We start from the raw sequence: 23460 nt of genomic DNA on the forward strand, positions 1-23460 counted from the left end.
TACTGAACACATTGTTTCTATTGCATCTGTAGCTCCTCTGTCTCAGTTTTTGTGGATTATATCATTTTGCTCGAACCACTGCAACAAAGGGCTCCCAACTTAGCTGAAAAAGCAGTCTTTTTTTCATAAGTGATATTTTTTTTATATTCGACTACACCATAAACAGACAATTAACAGTTTTTCTTCCACACCATTTTTTGTTTTTGTTTTACATTTTTTGTTTTAGTTTTACACAAAACAACAGTCAAGAGTACCAAAGAAGCATGCTGGGTTTTACGTAAGAAGAGTGAGAGTTTTCTTTTTTTTCCTCCTCCTTTTTTTTGGAATACCTTACTTGTATAAGAAATGTGCTGGATATCATGGTGGGATGGCTGTGGTAAGAACACAAAAGTCTCCCAATGAGAATCACAGCATATTCAAACCTGACTGCAAATAAAACTTTGCAGAACTGCACATGCCACTGCTAGTTAACAGTCCAGAAATAACCTTAGCCAGATTTTCTAGTCATTACACCTGCTTTGTACTGACATTGACTGAAAACTCAAGCAGTTATATAGGAGTGTTGTTTTGGTTCATGCCCAAACCATCTGAGCTTTTGAAGCAATACTCTGTTGATTCTGTTGGCTTGTTATAATGTGTTAGTTTCCCCCATTCCCACTTCAATACAAAAAAGCACTCTTATTTTCTCAAGTAAATATCTCTCATACGAATCCCCTTTGCAATGCTTGTTCATGTCCCTGATTAACTTTCTTAAGGAAAAAGAAAAACAGAATATTGCATGCTTTCTGGAGTATAACAGAGAAATCCAACAAACCCCACTGATTTCTGCCCTGCAGAGAATGGTAAATCACATATTTTTTTCTAAACAAACCATACATTTCTGTGGGGCATAGGGTTTTCCATTATCTTTTTATGGATATCCAAATCAGAAGATAAAAACAGTGTCTCCAGCTAGATTAAGAGTCTGTGAATGCAAGACAATTCTGTAAAAAAAAAAACAGACATAAAAACACTTGATTTTGGTGAATTTAGAGGTGTTTTAGTGACTTAATCAAATTATGACAAGGTAAAACTATGATGGCACATAAAAATCTATTTACCTCTTTGAAATGAGTGCAAAAATTAAGGGAAAAAATACCTCTGCTTTATATCAACTCTAAAAACTTTCACTTTGCGGCTTCACAAAACTATATTTCATTTCAGTAAACAAAAGGTCATGTTTTGGAATGGCAAAAAATGCACCCCCAGCTACTCCACAGTGCACTATAGTGAATCTGAGGACAGTAATATTCAATATATTGGCTGACAAGCGAGAGGCAAGTGATGGCAAACCAAAAACTAAGACACAAAATTAAGACACATTGATATACAAGGTAAAATTATAAAGCAACTCTTCAAAACTAGGAAAAACCAAACTTAAATCTTTGGTCTCAATGCTTGGGAAAGCGCTCATAAAAATGAGAGAAAAACAGATTCAAATATTTTTCCAAACAATTCTTCAATAAAAGTGTACAAACATGGTGTGAATTGTCAAACATAAAACAAGTTAGCTAGTAAATCACTCTAAAACTCTTCAAATATGATGTGTGCTATAATAAACAATCATATTTGACCTCTGTGAACATAAAATAAACCCCTCTCTTTTCAACAAAACACAAGTTTCATGTCTTAAAGTACTTAATCCACTCATGCCATAAAAGGGATTTCCTGTGTTATAATAAATGTATATATGTTTTATAAAGACATTCAGTGGTGAGCGATACAAGAGTTCAAGTAATAGACAGGGGACCCCGTAGGGGTCCAGCTTTAAAAACAAATATAATAATAATCTGGACCTCCCAAAACATTTGGAGGACATGATAAAAAGAACATAAAGCTGGACATATGATACTGAGCACAGTAATCCAAATCTTCCACAGAAAAGTAGATGGTAAAACCATAATAAGACAAAGCTTGCAAAGATGCATTTATGAAGGGTCACACGCACTCACAGAATAGTTTTCTGAGGCTAGCAAATTCTGATTGGTCAAAGAGTTCAGGTCCTGTCAGAGTGATGGGAACAGACAAGACCATTGAGTTCCCTACCTCTTACACAAAGATTTCCACTGGAGAAAGCACCACTTCTGTTTTTTTCCATGCCAATAACATCCAATAAATTGACCCAATAACGCTACAGTCACTCAATTGACAGTTGACAAGCAGGAAGAGCAAGTGAAATGAATAGTGGATAGTGGGGGGATGGGGGTTGGGGAGAGAATCTGCATGTGGTTTTCAGTAAGGGCTCTATTGGTTATAAGCTCACCTCAACACCTGATCAGAATCAAAGTTCTGTCTGCAAGAACCCATCATCAACCACCAAACAACCACAAGAGGACTCCATATAGACTTTCCCATTTCAATAACACGGTGATGAAATTTTGTTTATACAGTTTGGCAAATTCAGTTTTCATAATATGCTGTTCTGCATAAAGTTTTTGGAGAAAAGTCTCAAGAGTGTGGGACAATTGTTGCCAGAAAGTTGCAATGGTGGGAGACGGAAAACCAGAATGGCAGTTCTGTAAAAACTCTTTTGTTGCTCTTTGTTAAAGACGCCTTTCAACATGGGACCAAATTTTTAAAAGATTAAAAAAATTAGAAGTACAACAACTGGTGCTAGAAGCCCAACAAGAAACAGGAAGTGATATAACTGGTTTACGGACACTGATATTGTGCATATACCTGTATCTGTGTATATTATTTCATAAAGACTTTATTGTGCAACATTAAAACCAACAGGCAGCCAAACAATAAAAAGTGTTTGTTTTTTTTCTGATACAGAACGAGTCAACCTGCTAAAAACAGAAGCACTAGGCAATAAATTGTATTTTCAACCAAAAGAAATTCTTCCAAGGAAATTCGAAAAGTGTTTGTCACTTTTAGATGCCACTGACTTGTCTACCAACAAAAGCTGGATTGCATGGTCTTTAAGATACATACTAAAGCACATCTGTTTTAACGAGAAGCACTGCTCCTGTTTACTGAACAAATCGAGATTTATGCTGCACGTCTGCCTTACAATTACACAAATACGATTTTTCTGGAACAGACATAAAGCATACATATGCCTTATTAGTTAAAAACCACACATGAAATATTGTTCTTTCAAATTTTGTGTACAAACGTGCAGCTGTCACTTGTCATTTCTATATAAGTGCTTCACGTCAACTGTCTGTGCATGCGATTTTGGTTCTAATAATAATAATAATAACAATAATAATAATAATAAAACAATTGAGCTGAAGTTCACAGGACACAGTTCCAATTTTATGTGTATATTCCAAACAAGGTTTATTGAGCATTATCTTTCCTCTTACTTAAATATGAGCCAATTAAAAAAAAAAAAACAGGATGTCCTCTCCATGCCAACTTTGGTCTCTGTACTGAACTGTAACAATCTTAACTGCTTATAAAAGGACACAAAAAATTGATCCAGAAAAAAAAAAAACACTTCTCTAAGGTTAGTGTAAAAACAAGTTTTTTTTAAAGACTACAACACATTTTCACTTGTGCCCTCCCAAACCATCCCACAATCCCTTGTTCAGCAGCAGTCAATGTGAGAACACTCTGAAAAGTGTCAGTCGTCTGTTTGCTACATAGTTTTTGCCTATTTTAAACAGAGTGAAAGAGACAGAGAAAACAAACTAAATATTTTCCCTGCCGTACATTTAGAAAAGAACAATGCGAAGATAATACAAACGAAGAAAAAGAAAGAAAAAAAAAAACACTGAATGAACAATAGAAAGATATGAGAAAAGAGGCAGGAAGATAGAAAAAAAGATAAAAGATAAAACGAAGCATGTAAAAAGTCCCAGCTAGAGTTTAGGTAGCAGTGCAGGTCACCTGAAACTCGCCTCCTCTGCTTCTATCTGCTTTTTTTCACATTCACAAACATTTAAAACTTCCTTGTGCAAATCAAGCAGTCTTTAGAAAGAATGCCCTCCAAATTGTTCTTGTAAAAATATATAACTCCAAGGTGGCTGACGTGTGTGTTGCAGCAAGTGTTTTTTTGTTGGTATGTTTTTTTCAGTTTGTCCGGAAACCCTTCCCCCCCTTCCCAAGAGTATTGACAGTTTAATTTGGGGGGGGGCAGTTTTCATCTGCGGGGGCCTGAGGGCATCTGTGCATACACTGGGTACGCCAGCCGCACGTTGAGCGAGTCATTGTGCTGGACCAGTGAGGTCTGATGGTAGTGCAGGACCAGATCTTTAAGAGTGCTGTACAGGTTGTAAGGTTCGGCAAAACCGTAGCCGCGAGGGGTGCTGTAGATGACGCAGTGCTTCACCTCACCATCCACACTAGAGAGAGAAACATGAGATCCGATTATCAAACTCATTATGAACCAGAATCTGGCCTCAGATACACAGCAAAGATAAAAGGCACAATGCTCAATGACAAGCAAAGTCTATAATTCAGAATGTAATCAGAGAGGATCAATAAATTGATGTATTGTGTATTTTGTATAACTGGGAAAGAATGCAGCTTTAATAAATGTTGAAAGGCCAGAGAAAATTTGATTGATATTATTACTAAGACAGTAGAATTAAGCATCATGGCTTCACATGGAAAAAAGCATAGGCTGAACATGACTGTACATTTCCATTTCATGGGAAAGGGAAAGAACACCACAGAAAACACTTTGTAGACTCATGCGATTGCCACATTTATTCAGTTTTAGAGCTCAATGTATTTGCTATAATTTTATTCTGAGGATACTCACACAACAGAGCAGGCATAACAACCCTTCTTGCTACTCTCTCGGATAAGGAAAGCTCCATCTGGTTTGCCGTAGAGCAAGTCCTCTGCCTGCGTTCGATTCAGGTCCCCCACGAACCAGCTCTTCTCATCATAGTGTGGCAGATTCTCGTCCTCCTCACTGACAAAGTAGGCACTATGAGGAGAGCATAATAAGATGAGAAAATATAATAGGTGCTTTGAAATTTCAGTGAGTAAAATTTTGACTAATATTTCGAAGAACTTACTCATCGGGGTTCTCATTTTTGATCCCCAGCCAATCATTTATCCGTTTCTGTCGAACGCCTTTATGATTGAGCCAACTGCATCATAAAAGAGAAGCAGAATGGAGAAAAAGTTAATTTACTATGATCTCAACCAAAATAGCAATGGTGAGTAATATGAACTGTAAAAGAGGTTTACTCTTACACAAGATACTGATCTCGGATCTTTCTAAGCTGGATGAGGTCTGGCTTTAAGCTGTTCATCTTTTTGTCTGTCTCCCTGTTGTCCAGAGCCTGCATTTTCAAGTCTTGTTCAAGTCGGGTCTTGCTGTCGTGAATCTCCCCTAAGCGGGATTTGAGCTTCTCATAGTTCATCATAATCCTGAGAAAGAAATGGAGAAAATTTCATAAACCCACAGATGTAATATCTACTGGAGCACACTTGATTGTGTATCGCTGTAGTTGTACATACCTCTCAATCTCATTGTCATTGCCCTCTCTGTGGAATCGCTCAATGTACTCCTTACTGTAGCATTCCTGTGTGTGACACTGCTCTTCAAAAATTTGTATAGTCTCATTGAAGGCCTCTATTGCAGTTCGTTTCATCTGAATCTCCTGATATCAAAGGAATGATAAAATCAATTGGTCTGATGCAATCTCAAAAGGGTTGTGCCTCTTAATTGATTTAATGGTTAACTGGTCTCTACAGCTGAATATAGTGTTTGCATCCATGTTAAGATGAGCTGCATTTGGTTTTTAAAGATGGAAGTAATAGGTTGGTTGTCTATAGATGAGATGTGTGAAGTGATGTTCTAAGAGGCTGTACCTGTGAGGTTTTCGTGTGCTCCTCATAGAGTATGTCATATTCTTTACTCTTATCCTGATATTGATTGTGATATTCCTGGAGTTTCCTTCCCACTGCATCAATGTTGTCCTCTTTCACCAGCTGATCCTGAGAAAAAAAGTAAATACATTGTTGTTGATATGAAATACTAAGAGAAGAAAAGTGTGGAAGGAAAAAAGGGTTGCTCGTGGAAACACAATATAGGTTTTGCTTACATAGTGAAAGATATTTTTCAGGAATTCTCTTCCACGAATAATGAATAAAAATCATGAAATCAGGAAGTGCCTCTCGAGGGCTTATTTTGGTGGAACCCCCTCAATAATGAGCACCTGTGTGTCTGTGGGGCAGGAATGAATAAATGCCTGGATGGCCTTTCGACATAGTGGATGTGTGCAATTATTTAGGAAGTGTGCTGCTATGGCAATAAACAAAGTAATATTTCATGCCAAAAGCATCCTGCTGCCTCTGCAGTTTCACTCACAACAAGCTGCACAATTCATTCAGCAAACACACTCTTTAGGGCAGGAGCGAGGAAGGGAGAGGTGGGAGGAGAAAGCTGTAAAGAGGAAAGGCAGGGAGTCTAGGAAAGAGTGTTCATGGCTGTAATTGTTATACTCCCGCTCCTAATCTTAACCCTGGCCAAGGTTTTTACCTGCTGATATCGGGAGACTGGGTACATGAGCTTAACGTCCAGTTTGGTGTTGTACTGGGCTAGAGACTCATGCCTGTAGTGACTGATGAGTTCCGCCACAGAGTTGAACGTGAGCGGGTCTGAGAAACCGTACTTCCCATCCCGGTGGTAGATCTTTATTAGCTTATTATTTCCACCTTTCCTACAGGAAGACAGGGACTGTGTTAATTTCAAAGAACAATGCAATCTAATGGAACAACTAAATCCAAAATTGAGATATTTGGGGGTGAACTACCCCTTTAAGTCCCCAAAAATAGTTACCTTAGCGTTAGTGTGTAATCTCCTTGCATCTTAGTCGAGGCGTCCCGTACCAGGAAAGTACCATCAGGCATGTCCCTCAGTTTGTCGTTCACCTCTTCCCTGAACAGAAAGAAGGGAGAAAGAAAAGAGGGAGTGATGCAAATACTTCTATGGCAAAACTTGCTCTTGGTAATTGGCAATTACATTTAAAAAAGGTTTACTCTGCGGAAAGGGCTGACACAAGAACCGTCACTTTTTGCCGTTATTTCAACTTTCAGACGGCTGTATTTGGTCTGGCAGAGGGCAAAGGCACTGGTCTATGACCATGCTGTCTGCTAAAGCCATCTGGGAGTGAGTGAGACATCTTGGAATGGTTTAACTGTTAACCCTGTCGTGCATGCCCAGACATACACTGATGCCTCCAGCTCATGTCTTGAACTCAGACTGTCTGTTGCTTAAAACAGAGCCTCCAGACGACCAGTGTATGAGTCGTCAGGCTTCACAGACTTACCTCCTTTTTTGCCCCCTCTCTATTTTAGTCTGTCTGGGAGGAATTTCACACCCTTCAACTTCCCCACACAGTCAGTGCCTGACAGCCAACAGCCTAGTCATGCCGGAGCTTAGCTGACCCTGGGCCTGGCTCTTAGGAGGGGGTTAATATAGCCTGCTGAGGCAAGGAGCCTATGATAATGCAAAGCTCCAACTTTTCTTGGGAGCAGTCATCTCAACCTCAACTTTACAATGTTCATATACAGTGAGCTATGGGAATCTAGACCATTTTTAGGTTGCAGTGCATCAGCAAGTTCACTGTTGGGGGAGTTGACTTATTTTAGCATATAATGTTTTGGGATCAGGCAAGCTTCCAATAACTTGAGAAATCAGAGCACCAAAGTGAACATGAAATGATATTTAAAGTAAGGCAAAAAGCAGCACCGATCTATCTAGAAAGGGGCTGTGTGAGTAAAATGGATAGCGGGGCTTCAGAACGGTGTAATTTCGTGTGCACCTCTGCAGAGTTTCTACATGCTCAACTTCAAAAAGTTCACTAAGCAGAAGACTAATCTGCTAAAACCTTAGAGTTTCATGGGCTCTGTTGGAAATGGGACAGACTGTTTGACATTTTGGAGATTTGGGTTCTTCTATCCCTCCCCATAAATAATGGCAACTAAACCCTCTTTTTCTCTGTTTGGTAAACTCTTTCTTGATGTCTTTTACCCATTTTATTGCCTTTCAGCTTTGTACAACTGCGGCACGTCTCAGGGTGCGGACCCTGGTCGATTGGAGTACATGACGCACCAAGGGCAGGCCCCTTTTTTTGGCTGCTATGGACAGATGGTTCCTCCCCGCTCAGCATGTTGGCTTCCAGGGACCCTCCCTCTCTGGAGCTCCCTGAACTCCATCTGTGGGAGATTCAGACGTCTGGTCTACCTCAAACGCACAAGTATGGCAGTACTTGGGCATGGGAATGGCGAGGGCGCTTGGACGCCTCTCCTCTCAGAGTCTACCTCAGGCTACCGACACGAAGGGAGCCATCAGATGAGGGGAGGAGGGTGCGGGAAACTTATAACATCTACGGAGGAGCAAGGAACATCTTGATAACCCGGAGAGGAGCATGCAGACTCATGACTGCATTGGCCAACTATAACCTAACCACAATGGTGACTTGGTGCGCCTCACACTCTGCTACACGTGATGAAGGTGGAGTCTCATAATATGAGGTAATTGCGTGGAAAGATTTTCAAAACTGAGAACAACAGGCAGAAATCCAATAAAAAAAGCAATGTACTCTATTGAGTGTCAAGTGAGTCTTACCTAGATATGTCTCCCCAGTACCATTCTGCTTCTTGCAATGAGCCGCTGGTGGCTTCTTTCATGCCATTACTGTTTACTGGTGTCATGGGTTTTGCTGGCTTGGGAGGAAGAGCTGCAGAAGAAAAGAGAGAAGGAAAAAGAGATGAATCACTTAGAAATATCCAAATGTTAGATATCATAAGCAATCCTCTAGATATAAAGTAGTAAAAAAATTGGTGTCTTTGGAAATGTTGAAACCTCTCTATAGACATAACTGTTAATGTTTGTTATGGTTCAGCCTGGCAAAGAAAACTCCTTAGACTACACTGGATGTCTGCATTTACAAATTGATGTATGTTTTTAAATTTAGTTTCAATAATTTTGTGCTGTGAAGAGAATCCAAACATTTTGCTGAAATTGCAAAATGCAAGAATTAAATTACCCCAAATCTCACTTTTCACCTTAAACATGTTTTTTGTTTTTTTAGATAGTGGTGTCTTTGTATAGAGGTTATTTTTTTTTTTACAACTGTGGCAGTTGTAGTAAAAGTTGATAAATGTATAATTTCAACAGAGCTGAGATATTCTTCAAAAAATCTTCTTTTGTGTTCAGCAGAAGAAAGAAAATCAGACACATCTGGGATGGCATGACGGTGATATAATGATGAGAGAATTTAACATTTTTGGTTGAACTATCCCTTTAAGGGTTTAACCAGACAGCAAAGCAATGCAACATTTAAAAATGTTTACATAAATATAGTATGTGGTTGTTGTAAAACAGAAATATATTTCCGTAACAATTTCCTTACTTCATAATAACTTTTTAAGCTTATTATTGGGTTCCAAAAAATAATGATGAAAAGTGGGCCGAGACCTTATTACAAAGTGGACATAAACAGCTACACACTGAACAGATACAAAGTGAAGGTGATATGAATCTGTTTTTTAACCCTACTGTATGTTTCACAATATATTTTATTTATTTAGTCTGGTTCATTTTAAGAATCAAGTTTGAACACCCTTTCTTGAACAATATTTCTATTGCCAGTAGAGCATGTTTGCCCATGACTTAATTTTGGTCAGAAGAAAACACTTACCTAGGTTTCTATATTATTTTTGATGTCACAGTTTAATAATATCGCAGTTTAAATTGCAATCACAATATTTTTCAGAATAATCAAATCAGTTAGATTTTTTTGTCTAACTCATTCGGCCCAACTTTGTAGTTTAGAGGGCTGGCGAATGCTTTGAGTGCAGATAGCCAAGTAGCAGTAACAGTATGTAGGTTACTGCCCAGCTTTAGCAACAGACATTTAGCCCTAATGCAATGAACTTCACCTCAGTTTTCCCATAGAATGCCTTTCTTTGCTTGCCTTCAAATTCTGACCGCTTTAAATCATCTGTCTCTAGATAGGCTTGTTGTGGAAAATGTGAAAAAGAAGTCCAATGAAAATGCAAATGGATCAGCTTTCATGGAAAATGCAACAACGACATATTCCTGTCTGCCCGTGCAAAATGTAAACAAAAGGCAAATGACTTCTTAACCCAATGTTGCTTTTCTGCTATTTGTTGAATTTGCTATGAAGCTAGCAATACCTTTCCTTTGAGTGTAGTGCTTCCTTCGTTGAGCGCAATAGCAAACAACAGCTGCCACAAAAACATGCAAGAAAGCAAACGCTGATTTTTCTCTTGCGGTCTAGCAGGTCAGGGGGTCACCAGAATGTGCTGCTCAGCCACGCAGTATACCATGACACCCTCAACTGAAAAAAAAAATCTAGGTGTGTGCATTTGTATGTGCCGTTACAGCTTCACAGCATGCTTTCTCCCAGGGTTATTTTATTGTCTAATTTTCTGACATGAAGATTTTAACACCTCCTGAGCCAAAACCAGCATCCAGGTAAATGTAAAAAAAAAAAAGACAGACAATAATTATTAATGACATGGCAAATGTTATCAAATGCAGTCTTGAGCACCTTTCAGCAAGACTACTTAAACTTAAGGATTTCCTTGACTGAAGCTGGTCTAGACAACTTTGGTTAGGAGATGATTGCGTTGGTTTATTTGTGTATGAGTGGGGCTAGTGTAGTGGCTTTAGCAAACCTGCAAGTATTCAGCCAGGTGCAGTTGGCAAAGACTTGCTAACATTGAGACGGACAAAAATGTTGAAGGCTGTAACTTCGTCTGAAATCACAGAGAAGCAGTGTTCAAGCCTTGCACCTACCGCCAATCCAAACTAACCTCCCTCTGACCTAGTTGAAAGCTTGTGACAGCGGCCTTGAAACACAGCACCACACCAATCCATTCTCTATGCATTTGTGTTATTCTTGCATGGATAACTGCTGCAGTAGGCTTTTAAGTGAAATCAAAAACATACTCCAGGCTTTACTATGAAGAAATTTGTTTGAGGTGGCAGCACCATAAATACTAGTGAATAGAGCGCAACAATCTGGTTCCTAATGTAAAAAAAATAAAACAAATTGGTTTTTAATGAGAACTCATAAACCTTTAAGACAGACCTACCGTGAGCTCCAAGACTGTTAATTGACGGTGTATAATTCTGCTGAAGCCATTTCAACTTTATTTAATTTTTACCTGTAAAACCTAAAAGAGAATAACCTACCAATCTTGGCAAACAAAGTGCGGCAAAAGAGATCTGTGGTGACCACCCACTCCCATTACACACTGTGAATGACACAATCGAGTCGGTCTCCCTAAATTCTTGAATTTCTTATATATTTGTATAGCTATATCTAAATATTTTGCAACAAAATGTAAATATATTGTTTCCATACTTATAATAAACAACTTAAAATCACAAATTTTATATATTGCCAGGACAGAAGAGGGGGAGTGGTCTTCAAATTTCATCCATTAAAAGAAAGAAGGGGAGGGTGCAGAGCAAGAGAGCATACAGTTATCGTAAAAGCCCAAGTGTATTCTAGAATCCAATGGGCTCTTCTAGACAAGGAAACGGATCTGGTAATTGAATGAGAACAGGCAAGACCAGGGCGTCCTGTGCAACGGAGTTGGGTCACAAAAATAAAAGCACACCGGGACGCCCACAGCAGCCAATGGATAAATAAATGTTTCTGGCAAAGTCTGAAATAGTGCCTGACCGATTTATTGGTCATCATATATTATCAACCAATATTAGCCTTTCATAGATATACTGGCATCGGTGAATATGTTTTCTGATACGTGCAGATATGAAAAACAAATTTCATCAGAACTTATAATGCAGAAATCAATGCATGGAGTGATTTAGAATTGGTGTAATAAAGTAGTTTGTCCAGCAGAGCGCGCTCCGACTCCATTGTTTACAGAGCTGAGCTGACAGTGCGGAGTTAATCGGTGTATTCACGGTAAGTTGCTAACTGGTTTGTGAAATACATACAGGAAAGTTAATAAACAATGACCGCATCATTTTCCCTTTTCAATATAACCAATATAACATTAATCCTGTCCCTGACAACCATGTCACTCATGTTTATCACATCTGTTTGCGGTTAGCCAGCTATAGTTTGTCAGTGAAGTCAGTAGTGTAGCAGATTGAAAGGTAAGCATCAGAGCATCTTTTTGCTGCTCAGCAGACAATGGTGCGCTGGTGAATTGTGTCTGTTGAGTGTTTATTTCATGCTACGTTGTTACCTAGTTAGTGAGACGCAATGATGAAAAGTAAATAAACAATGTCCATCTTTTACTCTCCATGACAATGAGCTTAAAGCTAACTAGCTAATCATGTAGCTACTTTCGTACCTCGTCAGCTGAGTGGAAGCTAATGTGTAAACATGTATTCACCCAAAGAAATTCTCTCAAGATTTGCAGTTTGGGACCCCATTCAACCGAAGAAATCCAGTCATTGCATTTACAAGATGTATAATTTAAAAGTCTGGTTTTCCACTGTTGAAAGTTTCCCCTGAACTTGTATAGCAGAATATGGTGTAACAGCACTGCCACTATATATATCTCTTGACTGGCAGCTGTAAAAGCTTCTTGTTTTACAACCTGCCCCTAATTGACTGGAAGTATTAAAATAGTCAACATTTGACTGACACTAAACAGTACTACTGATGTTTATTTAGCTATTTATTGTATTTTTATTTATTTATTATTTAAATGGTCAGCAACTGACTGATACTGAATATACAGTACTGATGTTTATTTAGCTATTTATTGTATTTTTATTTATTCTTTATATTATCAGTGTTCATTTCTAGAATTTGTTGACAATGTAAAATAATAATAATAATAATAATAATAATAATAATGTCAACTATTCTTTGATAAAAATATATGTTAAAAGAAAGCGGCCGTCTGAGAACCTTTGCATAGTCATATCGGTGCAAAATCCACATAGAAGGTCTGTTTTCATTCCAGCTCAAAAATGAACTATATCAGCCAGCATTTTGGTAATCCGTGTATTTTGCCCCTCTAAAATCGGCATCGGTCTCAAAAATCCCTTATCAGTCAGGCTCTAGTCTGAAATGACCCACTGCTCAGCACACAAGTGGCTCTGTTGACACAAAGACTATAGCACTTAAATACAGAAGGACAATGATTCCACAAAATTGTCAAATATAATTAGATCTCCTTAAAAGCAGCCTGATATTTTTCAGACTCTCATTTGATTACTTTGCAACATTTTGTTTAAAAATAAAAAATATAAATCGATATTCGATCCTCGTTTGGACAATCCTGATATTGATTCTTAAAATCCCAAGATTGACCTTTATTTATACTTTAAAGTTTAATTCAGTTTTGGTTGTATTGATTATCATATCTATTATATATAATGTAATTGAACTGTATAGTTTGGGCCTAGTTGTTCGTTTTTTAAATTAGAATTTTTGAAATGTGCCAGAGATTATTTAACAGAGATGGGCAACTTCTATTAAAATGAAAGGGAGAAATTGGAATGCTCAACCAAGGAGCTCTGAGCCCCCAACAGTCAATGGATGTAGAAAGGAAGTCTCACCTTACAGTTAAAAGAGCCAATCACTTTTTAGATACAGACATCACCTGTCAATCAACTCCAGAACACGCATACGCATTAGGTATACAAGCCTAATACAATAATATAAGGTAAAGAATCACAATTTATGATACCAGTATTGTCAGATTTTATTGCTGATTATACATGTTCTTTGATCATAATCTTGACCAACCGTTTTCTTTCTCCATTGAAGTAGATATGAGCTGCACTGGCATGACTGGAAATAGCCTGCCGAGAGCATTCCAAAAATGTCTGACAGAGGACTGACTTGCTAGACTTTGAATGTACCAAGTGCCCTGTAAAATGTAATGCATTAGCTAAGAATTTATTTCATACGTAAGCAAAATGGTCATTATAATGAAGCATATCCAAATGAATACAAATCCTACATTAACGACATTGCAAATATTTTTAACCCATCTCTCTTTCAGCAAACAAGCAGGGAGTGTGTATGAAAAGCTTTGATGGCATCATTAATTAAAAGAGGTACTGATTTTGGAGTAAGAAAGCATAAGTCTAGAGTGAGTTAGTGGAGATCCAGGCACAGGGACAACTACTCCCTCCACTGGCCCATAGGCACACCTTAGTCTGGTGAGGTGAGCTGCTTCAACCAGTCAAAGTGGAGGTTAACAGACACATTCCTGCACAAACTCTGGTCCTGCAGGAGTGTGTGAGTGCACAGACACACATCCACATACTCTTCCTACATTTCAGTTGGCCTGAGAGGAGATTGGCAAAATGCCTGGAGAGGAAAAGGTAAAAAAAATTGTGTGAGAAAAAATAAATAAAATGACTTCTCTGTGCACTTTCCTGTAGTAACAAACTTTGGAGAGAACAAAAGCCACCTGCTAGGTAGGGGACCATTTGTGCAGCAATACAGCTTCTGAAGACACATTTAAAAATGTAGCTACAACCTTCTGCTCCCTCTACACCAACTCAATAATTATATTAATATTTGCGAGTGCCCACATAGCTCACTGTCTCCTCTACCTAATGCAGTTTAAATACACAATAAACCAAGGCATGTTTGAGATTCAATAGCACACTACACAGGACTAACATGTGAGCCGCACAAAGAACACCTCATACGTGCGTGTCTGAAGCAATGATGTATTAACATGTAAGTAGGACTGATAGATTTTATGTAGTCACAAAGCCCCTTTCAGAGCTATAGTTGCAGTCTATACTGAGAAATGGAAATGACCACCTCTTTTTTCTCTCTCTCTCTCTCTCTCTACAGCAGCCAAAAGGCAGGTGTGCCAGCCCAGCTGAAACCTCAAGTTTCTGCCCACCAGTTTTCCACCATCAGCTCTTCAACTGTGTTTAATCACCTCTGTCCTCCACACACATACCTGCAAAGTGTTTCCTCACCGCTGTTCAACAATGTCACTCAGCCACTACTGAATCTCTGATGTCATGGTCAAAACATATATAACAATATATCAAATTTATCTATATATATATTTTTATATAATGAGATAACATTGTGTACCATGAAATAACAACAATGACAAAACAACGTCTTTCTTTTTTTTATGTTTGCTAGCTGCACAAAAAACAAAAACAAAGCATGACTAGCATAGTCCGATTCACAAACAAATTACTCTTATGAGCCATCTTTTAATCAATCGCTCAAATGAACTGACTAAATTTGTTAATTAAAGATTATCATTTGTAATTGTCATTACACTTGTTCATATTACCATTTGTGGTTAAGTATACACATTTTCACTTAAAACATTACAATAATTTCTCTAAAAAGTTACATCATTAAAAAAAAGATTCACGTATATGTTAGTGCCACATATATCACAGCAGGGTGCCCACATAACTGAGCCATGCCGTTATGATTGATGTCACCATTAATCAAATCCCAACAAATTATGATCCTGATTTATGGCAAAAATTATCAATCAAACAGGTAATCTAAATAACATAAGCATTAAAAATGTCTTTTGAATTCTCAATCCTGCAGTAAACTAGCCCATTTTGTTCACAAAGAAAGAAAAACAAAGTTAAACATAAATAAATAAAATTATAAATTTTAAGTAAATATATAACTTTATTTTCTAATGCACAAACATTGATTTTCAAGGCAACCAGAAGACAAAGTGAGCAAGGTGAAGGATGGAGAGGGCGAGAAAGAAAAGCAATGCTGCATAGCTCTGAACAAAGAAAACTCTACATCCATAGCTGAACTATGGGTCTCGAGGCCAACAGAAAACATAAATAAATGGCAATGTTCGACTCAAAATAACACTGGTGGTCATTTTTCTGCATTTGTCCTTTTACTGCACAATAACAAGAATACCTTAAAACTTCTGGTTCCACAGGTGATATTCAGGGTGCAGCCATACTTTCACAGAAAACACACACAAATGGATTTACACAACCACACACACATACAAAAAGCAGGGTTTAGAGTTTGTTTGGACAAATTAGGGGGTGCATTAACATAAGAAATGGTGTGTGGCAGAGAGTGATGACAGTGCCACTGAGGGGTTGAGCAGGCGTGGGCTGCCACGTCCCAAACAGGGTGAATTAATTAAGAGTATAGCCAAACACATGGGTGGTTTAAATGGACCATCATGGACACTCACAATCGCATGTTAACCCATAACGGCTTAGCTCTGCTCTATGTACGTATTGTCATGACGCATAGTCACTAACCACTTCTAATTAATAAAGCGTGTTAAACTCTTATAATGTAATACAGAAAAATATTCCAAAAAATAAATTACAATTCTTAGTTTCATTCATTTTGACCACAGTGAATGCTTCTACCAATACAGGAACCGGGACACTTCCCACACAATAGGATAAGCACTAATCGTCATTGTGCTCCCTTAACAGTCTGTTCAGAACATTACAATAGCCATATGTCAGAAAAGACGAAAGCAAATAGAGTGACAGTAGAAAAGAAGAAGAAATGAGTCTGTATCTCCCTTACCGTCCTCCTCTGGTTCCTTTTTCAGCTGCATGTGTACAGCCTTCACTCAGCTGTCCGTGAAGCCCTCTTATTCTCTCTCTCTCACTCTCTCTTTCTCTCTCCCTCTCTCTCTCCCTCTCGCTTTCTCTCCACCCTCTCTTGCTTGCTCGTTCTGGCTTACAGACTAAAGCTAGAGGGAAAATCCCTGCTCCTAAATTCAGATGCTGCTGGCTTAACAAACCCTCTCAATGGAAAAGTCTGCAACAGCCAATGAAAATGCAGGAGGGGAGGTGGACACCTCTATATGAGATGGAGAGCGAACGTGCGGAAAGCTCTGGGGAATGATGTAGCAGGGGGCGGGGGCAGGGGGGAGCACTCCTCCCAGAGAGAGATAAAGCACAGACACTAGCACACGCTGAGACTGACACAAACCAGGACACCGAATCACTTAACGGTCACATTGCGGGAAACTTCAGAATGCAAACTGCAAAAACTGTTCTATTTGTCAAAGCCCTTGAAATAAATAATGCATAAATGTGCATTTATGTACAGAGAACATGTGCATTCATAGATGTCACCACTCTTACAGTGAGCAGAGAGGCTGTCCAAGAAAGTCCTCTATGCTGAACAAAATATGAATTTGCTGCAGGCCTGTATGTTTAAGAATGCTCAAATACATTCAAATAGTATATATAGCATTTTATATATGCTATTTTTGGGCACATTTACATAATGTGTCTTCTATATTGTATGTGTTGTATACTGTACATTGTGTGTAATTATGTGTATATTTGATATGTAAATTGTGTTGTGCAAATCTGATGTTTATTGTAATTGGTCTCATCACTGTCATGACTGCTGTTATTCAGAACGGCACCCAAGAATTTCACCCACTGTTGCACTGTATATACGGTGTATATGGTTGAGTGACAATAAAGTGATTTGATACTAAACAGGCTGCAAAGGCACAGAACAAAGAACCACGTATCAACGGAGGTAAAATGACATTTCTACCACTTATATGAATGACCATTAAGGTATGTTTGAAGCTTACTTTCCTGTCACTGCACTTTTGTTGTCCACCCAAGAGCAAAAGGTTCCGGCAGCCTTTATTACACTCACACATCACTGGCCCTCAGAGACAGGGGCCAACTTTCCCCTGGGGGTGGCGCAGCACCTGGGCTCAGTGGACAGTGCAACGGAACAAAGCAACCGCTAGCATGTTAGACAGACAGACAGACAGACAGACAGACACACACACACAGACACACACACACACACACACACACACACACACACACTTCAATTCAGCTGTAATAAAAATTCTAATGAATATCTGCACAGGACACTCATCATGTGTCTTTTCTCTACCCATCTTCGGTGCCAGGCGGATTTCAGCCATTCCCCTCTCTCTAGAAAACAACGCCATGAGTTTGGAGAAAGAAGCAGATGATAAGTCAGAGAGAGGCTATTGACACTACATGGGGAGAGAGGGAGAGCGAAAAGGACAGATCTGATAAACCTGTGTCCAGTGGCACAGAATGAAAGATAAGATTAATGTGTGGGTTGATCACACAGTGCTGTGCTCATTCATCCCCGTGGCAGAGCAATCGAAAGGCTATTCAAGCCAGAATTCTAATTTGTTAATTCCACCACAGCTGATTTTCTCAGAAATTAGGAGGTTAGGACCGAGCGGTATGTTTGTTCCCTTGAACAACAAAGAGCGTGCTGTAACGGTAATACAATTATTCATCCTTTGCACATTTGTTGGCTCACTGTTGGAATCAGGCTGGACTAAGAAACATTGTATTCATTGTGTGCGGATAAAGAAAGACAGTGTTGCCATCACAATTCAACAACAATCTTGAACAAATCATAACAGCCAGACTGTTAAAGAAATATACACAAAATATGTTTTGTGCTTGCGCGTTACAACCTTTGGAGAAAAAAAAATACATTGTGCGCAATGAAAGACTGAAAAACACTGTGTCTCTTTGCCCATTCACATTTCATGCTTCCAAAAGTGTCATCCATCTCTTTATTGCAGGAACCATCCCATCAGGAATTAACAGCATGAATTAATGAGCCATTGTCAACTATGCCTGTGACTTCTGAATAGGATCCAGTTTCCAGTCTATGACATCATTGTCAATGGCAATAAAATGGTGTCAGTGCTTAATAAATGACACAGGAATGGTACTGCATGTGAATAAGCAGAACACTAAAACTGATTTAGAAAGCTGGGGAACTGACCTATGAAATCCCTCAAGACCTTTCAGAGGCTTTCAGCATGTAGACCAGAGAAGGAAGAGCAGACTGGAGCAAAGAGAAAGAGGCATACAAAGTCCCTTCACTTGATGAAGGGCACAAAACATATCCACCACCTCTAAGCCTACTTAAGGTGACAAAACAATTCGGAGAATGCATTTATACCATTCACATTTTGCATATCAATACAGTTTGCGGTGAGCCATGCAAAACGTCCAAATCTTCGGAAGGAGCACTGATTGACCTGTAACACAATCTCTCCGTTCAGATTTCTCATTTAACCATTTTCAGTTTCATATTATGACCAGGACCAAGGCAGAAGAGTCAATATTACTAGTTAATATGCTTTTCATATGGCTCCTCTGTCTGAGTGAGAAGTCATTTTATCATACATTTAAAATGTAGATGATTATTTTAATGCAGTACAGCGTCAATTTCGATGAAGGCAAGTTTATACTGACAAGCTCACTGGAAAGGACCTGGTTTAAAAAAACGAAATGGGGGTTTATTTAAGACCGAGGGGGTTTAAAACGCTTGCTATACATGAAAAACATTACATAAAATAATGTGAATCCCATGAATGAATATCTATATGCGCCAGATCCATTTGTCTAGCCAGACGATAACTATTGTTTTCAATTGACGTAATGTCAGGTTAGAATGTGAGTGCGTTGAGATTTAGCGGCAAGTAGATTCGATAAAAGATTGTTTTTAGTTTAATTATGTTATAGCTGTACCTGGTGGCTGGTCCATCTCAATGTAAAAGATTAATTCAGTGGAATATGGCATCATCACGTCCTTCCAGTCGTCATCTTCTTTCTCCGTAGTCCACACGGTGTTGTACATTGTCTGAGTCCTTTGGTGACCGACTTAATATCGCAGTTTACAGCACGGGCGAATGATGGAAACATACAAATGCTCGTTTGACTGAACGGAAAGGTCAACTTTTGCAGTCTGAATGCCTGCTTCAGAATAACTGCATGTCATGAAATTTGTCAAAGCACCAGGCTTTACTAATCCGATATCACTTGATCACACATTTTTTTTTATTATAAAAAAAGGTGTCAGTGCGACAGAATAGAGAGTAGATACCAGCTCTACAATCCACTCCGTCTTACCATGACGAAACAGTAGTGTTCATTTCAGTCAAAGCTGTATAGATCTACCGGCTCTTTCAGTTCATGAGGAGAAGTCCATTCCCTGCGCTCAGCATGGGGGAGGCTTGCTTTTACCGGTACTCGTGGAACAAACTACTCTCCTCGTGCATACGGTTTAGCGGGAAATAATTATAAAATATATTTAAATATACGGAAAAGAGAGCAAATTTAGTCATAATTTTCTCCCAGTTTGCGATACGCGAAGGTGGTGTTTTATTCAGAAGTGACATCATTTCTCGGCACCCCTTCTCCAGCATACAGTGGACTCTACTCAGACTGGATCACTCCCTGTGTAAGTGCTGTAGGTCACGCAGACTAAAGTTTTGGGAACCAATCAGATCGCGAGGCTCCTTCAGCCAAATTTGCCAAGTCGGAGTTTGCCTCCATTATTTGAAGCCGCATGTTTTTCAACAGCCAATGAACTTGTTACCGGGGCGGAAGTCGGCATTATATTGGTTGAACCGTTACTATGAAGCACAAAACTAATGGGGAGAACAGAGAGCTGGATGGGGAAAAGATGTCAGTTTATTTTTTGTTCAGCCATGACCTGTGCACATTTTCAGTCCCTTACATTCCTAATCACACAAACACTCTGAATAACGTTATGTGTATGTGTCAACTGTCTATTAATATATTGAGAATAAATGTGAACCTGCTTGAGGCAATGTGCAAAAAATGACATTTAGGTTACCTGCATATTCTCCTGGTTTGATTGCTTTTTCTGTATGTACATTTCATTAGAAGGACAGTTCATCAAAATGTCTTAATTTCCTCACTCTTGTGTTCCAAACCCACATGATTTTGTGGAACACAAATTGGTGTGCCTCAGTCACCATTCATTTTCATTATGGGGGGAAAAAAAAGAAGAAAAGAAAAAAGATTAATTTAAAGTGAATGGTCACTGATGGTATTAATCCCTTGTAACATTCTGCCTTACATTTATTTTAATGTTCCACAGAAGAAAGTCATATGGGTTTGGAACAATATAAGGGTGAGTAAACTATACCTTTTTTGGGTGAACTATCCCTTTAAAGTAATGTTCCAGGTTCAATACAAGTTAAGCTCAATAAACAGTATTTGTAGCATAATGCTGATTATCACAAAAAATTATTTAGACTCATCCCTCCTTTTCTTAAAAAAGAAGAAGCAAATATCAAGGTTACAGTGAGACAGTTGCAATGGAAGTGAATGGGGACAATACAAGTGAATGTGGGCATTTTGGAGGGTTTATAGCCAGAAATGTGAATCTTATACTTTAAAAAAGAACATACATTAATTCTTCTATTAAAACTCATGTATTATTTGAGCTGTAAAATTGTTTAAATACGAATTTTAGTTTTTGTTGACATTACATCGTCATGCCATGAAGTTGTAAAACTGGCTAAAACTTTACACAGAAAAGGTTAGTAAGCAATTGCATCACACAACTGCATCATATTAACACACATATTGTTTTTGTATTCTGGCTAAAACTTTGAAACAGTGAGTCTTTTAACACAAAAAAAATTGCCCCATTCACTTCTATTTAAAGAACCTCACTATAACCCAGATTTTTGCTTTTGTTTTAAGAAAAGGAGGGATGAGCCAAAATTTATTTTTGTGGTGATCAATATTATCCTACAAATGCTGTCGATTGAGCTTAACTTGTATTGAACCCGGAACATTCCTTTAATGCAGCAATGGCTAGTGGCCTCCTTTAGAAAACAATTATTTTGTGGATGGCAATCTGCCTCCCTGCACGCTGCCTCCAGTGCCCTCAGTTAGCATCTGTCTGCTCTATACATCAAGAGAGATGATGTCCCTTCTCCATGGCCAGAGTGGAACGCAAAAGCATGACAATGTTTGCATATCTTTAACGAAAGACAGGGATGACCCTCCAGATGGCTCGTGTCTGACAAAGGCTGTCCTTGTCAACTGTGTCAAACTTGTTTAATTGTTACTGTCTTATGCTTCAGTTCTCCATGGACAGATTGATCCAAAACAATGACAAGGAACTGAATAGGCACAGTAATCCACAAAAGCTGGGAAAATATGAATCGCTAGACAAGTGTGTATGTTCACCATAGAAATCTTAATGCACAATCAACTGCAGCACTAACATGTTATTGGTGCATGTGTCTTCTCATCGGGCAGGGGGCTAAATGCTAACCGTGGTTGTACGTGAGATGCTATTCTTCTCAACACTATTGCACAAAGCGGTTATCTGAGTTACCATAGACTTTTTTAGTTCAAACCAGTCTGGCCATTCTCTGTTGACCTCTCTAATCAACAAGGCATTTCCTTCCACAGAACTGCCACTCACTGGATGTTTTTTTTGTTTTTGTCACCATTCTGAGTAAATTCTAGAGACTGTTGTGTGTGAAAATATCAGGTGATCAGCAGTTACAGAAATACTCAGAAAATGGTTTGAGTTCCAGGGCTGAGAAAGAATGTTATAAGCAACATTCCTAACACTGTTCTACATTACAGAGAAATACTAAATTGTAATAATGAGCCTTTTAAATATACATTTTAAAAGTGCATGCACGAAGCGAGCTGCAGTGACATATCAAGACGATATTTGGCCTGTTTTCCCATGTATTAAATTATTATTATTATTAGGCTATTATTATTATAAAATTTCTATAAAATAATTTGCCCATAGACACACAGACACGTGCTTGAAGAAACACTTTATTATATTATTAAGAACAGATGACAGAAAACCTGTCTATACATGCTGTCTATACATGCTGATACAGAGGCATGCAGTCTTGTGGAACATGCGCATGTAAAAGGCTCTCACTCTTTCTTTGTTTCTGTCTTCCGTTTTTTATTTTTGTTGCAAGAACAGTATCGTCTATGAGTTCTGCAAATTACCTCAGACATCTCAGCTCAGGAGGTGCTTTGAGTTCAGCTCACTCTGCAGCCTATACATCTGTGATTAAAACATAAAATAATACAAAAATACATTCACCTCAAACCATGATTTATATTTCAGTGATTATTATCATCATTTTAAATATTATTTTTTACATTTTAATTGTTGTATGTAAATTAAATGTAAGTAATTTTCCGCCATGACAGTAAATGGAAAGGTGTATATATATATATATACAACACACATTTTAATTGCACTTATTTGTTTCCAGTTTCATTTAAATTTTTTGTTAAAATAAATACAAATAAAGTTCAAAATTTGAAATCAAGGTGTCTTGCTTTATTGTGTAGGCTAAACCATAACCCTGCTTAATGAAAATTATGCCAGTATCACCTAACGTCCAACCAGTGCTAATACCAGTGTTTGTCGTTTTTATGTGGAGTTTTTCTGTGACCAACCGACCAATCAAAACAAAGACTCTTCTCAACGACTAACCTTGGTCATCTATCAGGGGGCCCTGCTGCTGCCACACGATTGGCTGTTAATCGCATGGATGATTTTTTATGCCAGATGGGCTGGTTTGCTCTGTACATTTATGGTGAGAAGGATAGCATGTTATTCTGAGATGCGGATTAGTGCTGTTTTGGCAACACGAGGGGGACCTATTAGGCAGGTGATTTTAACATTGAGGCTG

The 23460-nt window shown here is 38.5% G+C and overlaps 1 protein-coding gene across 3 annotated transcripts in view; it reads right to left on the reverse strand.

Moving 5' to 3' along the window:
• Positions 1-971: 971 nt before the first annotated feature.
• Positions 972-23460, reverse strand: part of LOC127646277 (phosphatidylinositol 3-kinase regulatory subunit gamma-like) — a 342067-nt gene continuing 319578 nt past the window's right edge. Inside the window, exons 1-10 of one of the 3 annotated variants that reach the window (XM_052129787.1) lie at positions 19487-19883; positions 8582-8693; positions 6791-6889; positions 6491-6671; positions 5821-5946; positions 5467-5609; positions 5200-5376; positions 5019-5093; positions 4757-4927; positions 972-4334 (exon numbers count right to left, since the gene is read on the reverse strand). In XM_052129787.1, coding sequence (XP_051985747.1) covers positions 4133-4334; positions 4757-4927; positions 5019-5093; positions 5200-5376; positions 5467-5609; positions 5821-5946; positions 6491-6671; positions 6791-6889; positions 8582-8693; positions 19487-19595 — 1395 coding nt within the window. In that variant the 5' untranslated portion in view covers positions 19596-19883 and the 3' untranslated portion in view covers positions 972-4132. Of the gene's footprint in view, positions 4335-4756; positions 4928-5018; positions 5094-5199; positions 5377-5466; positions 5610-5820; positions 5947-6490; positions 6672-6790; positions 6890-8581; positions 8694-16502; positions 16758-19486; positions 19884-23460 lie in introns of those variants that run through there. The other 2 variants (XM_052129788.1, XM_052129786.1) reach the window with 2 other exon arrangements.

The sequence above is a fragment of the Xyrauchen texanus genome, chromosome 7 (genome assembly GCF_025860055.1).
Source record: "Xyrauchen texanus isolate HMW12.3.18 chromosome 7, RBS_HiC_50CHRs, whole genome shotgun sequence".
NCBI lineage: Eukaryota > Metazoa > Chordata > Actinopteri > Cypriniformes > Catostomidae > Xyrauchen > Xyrauchen texanus.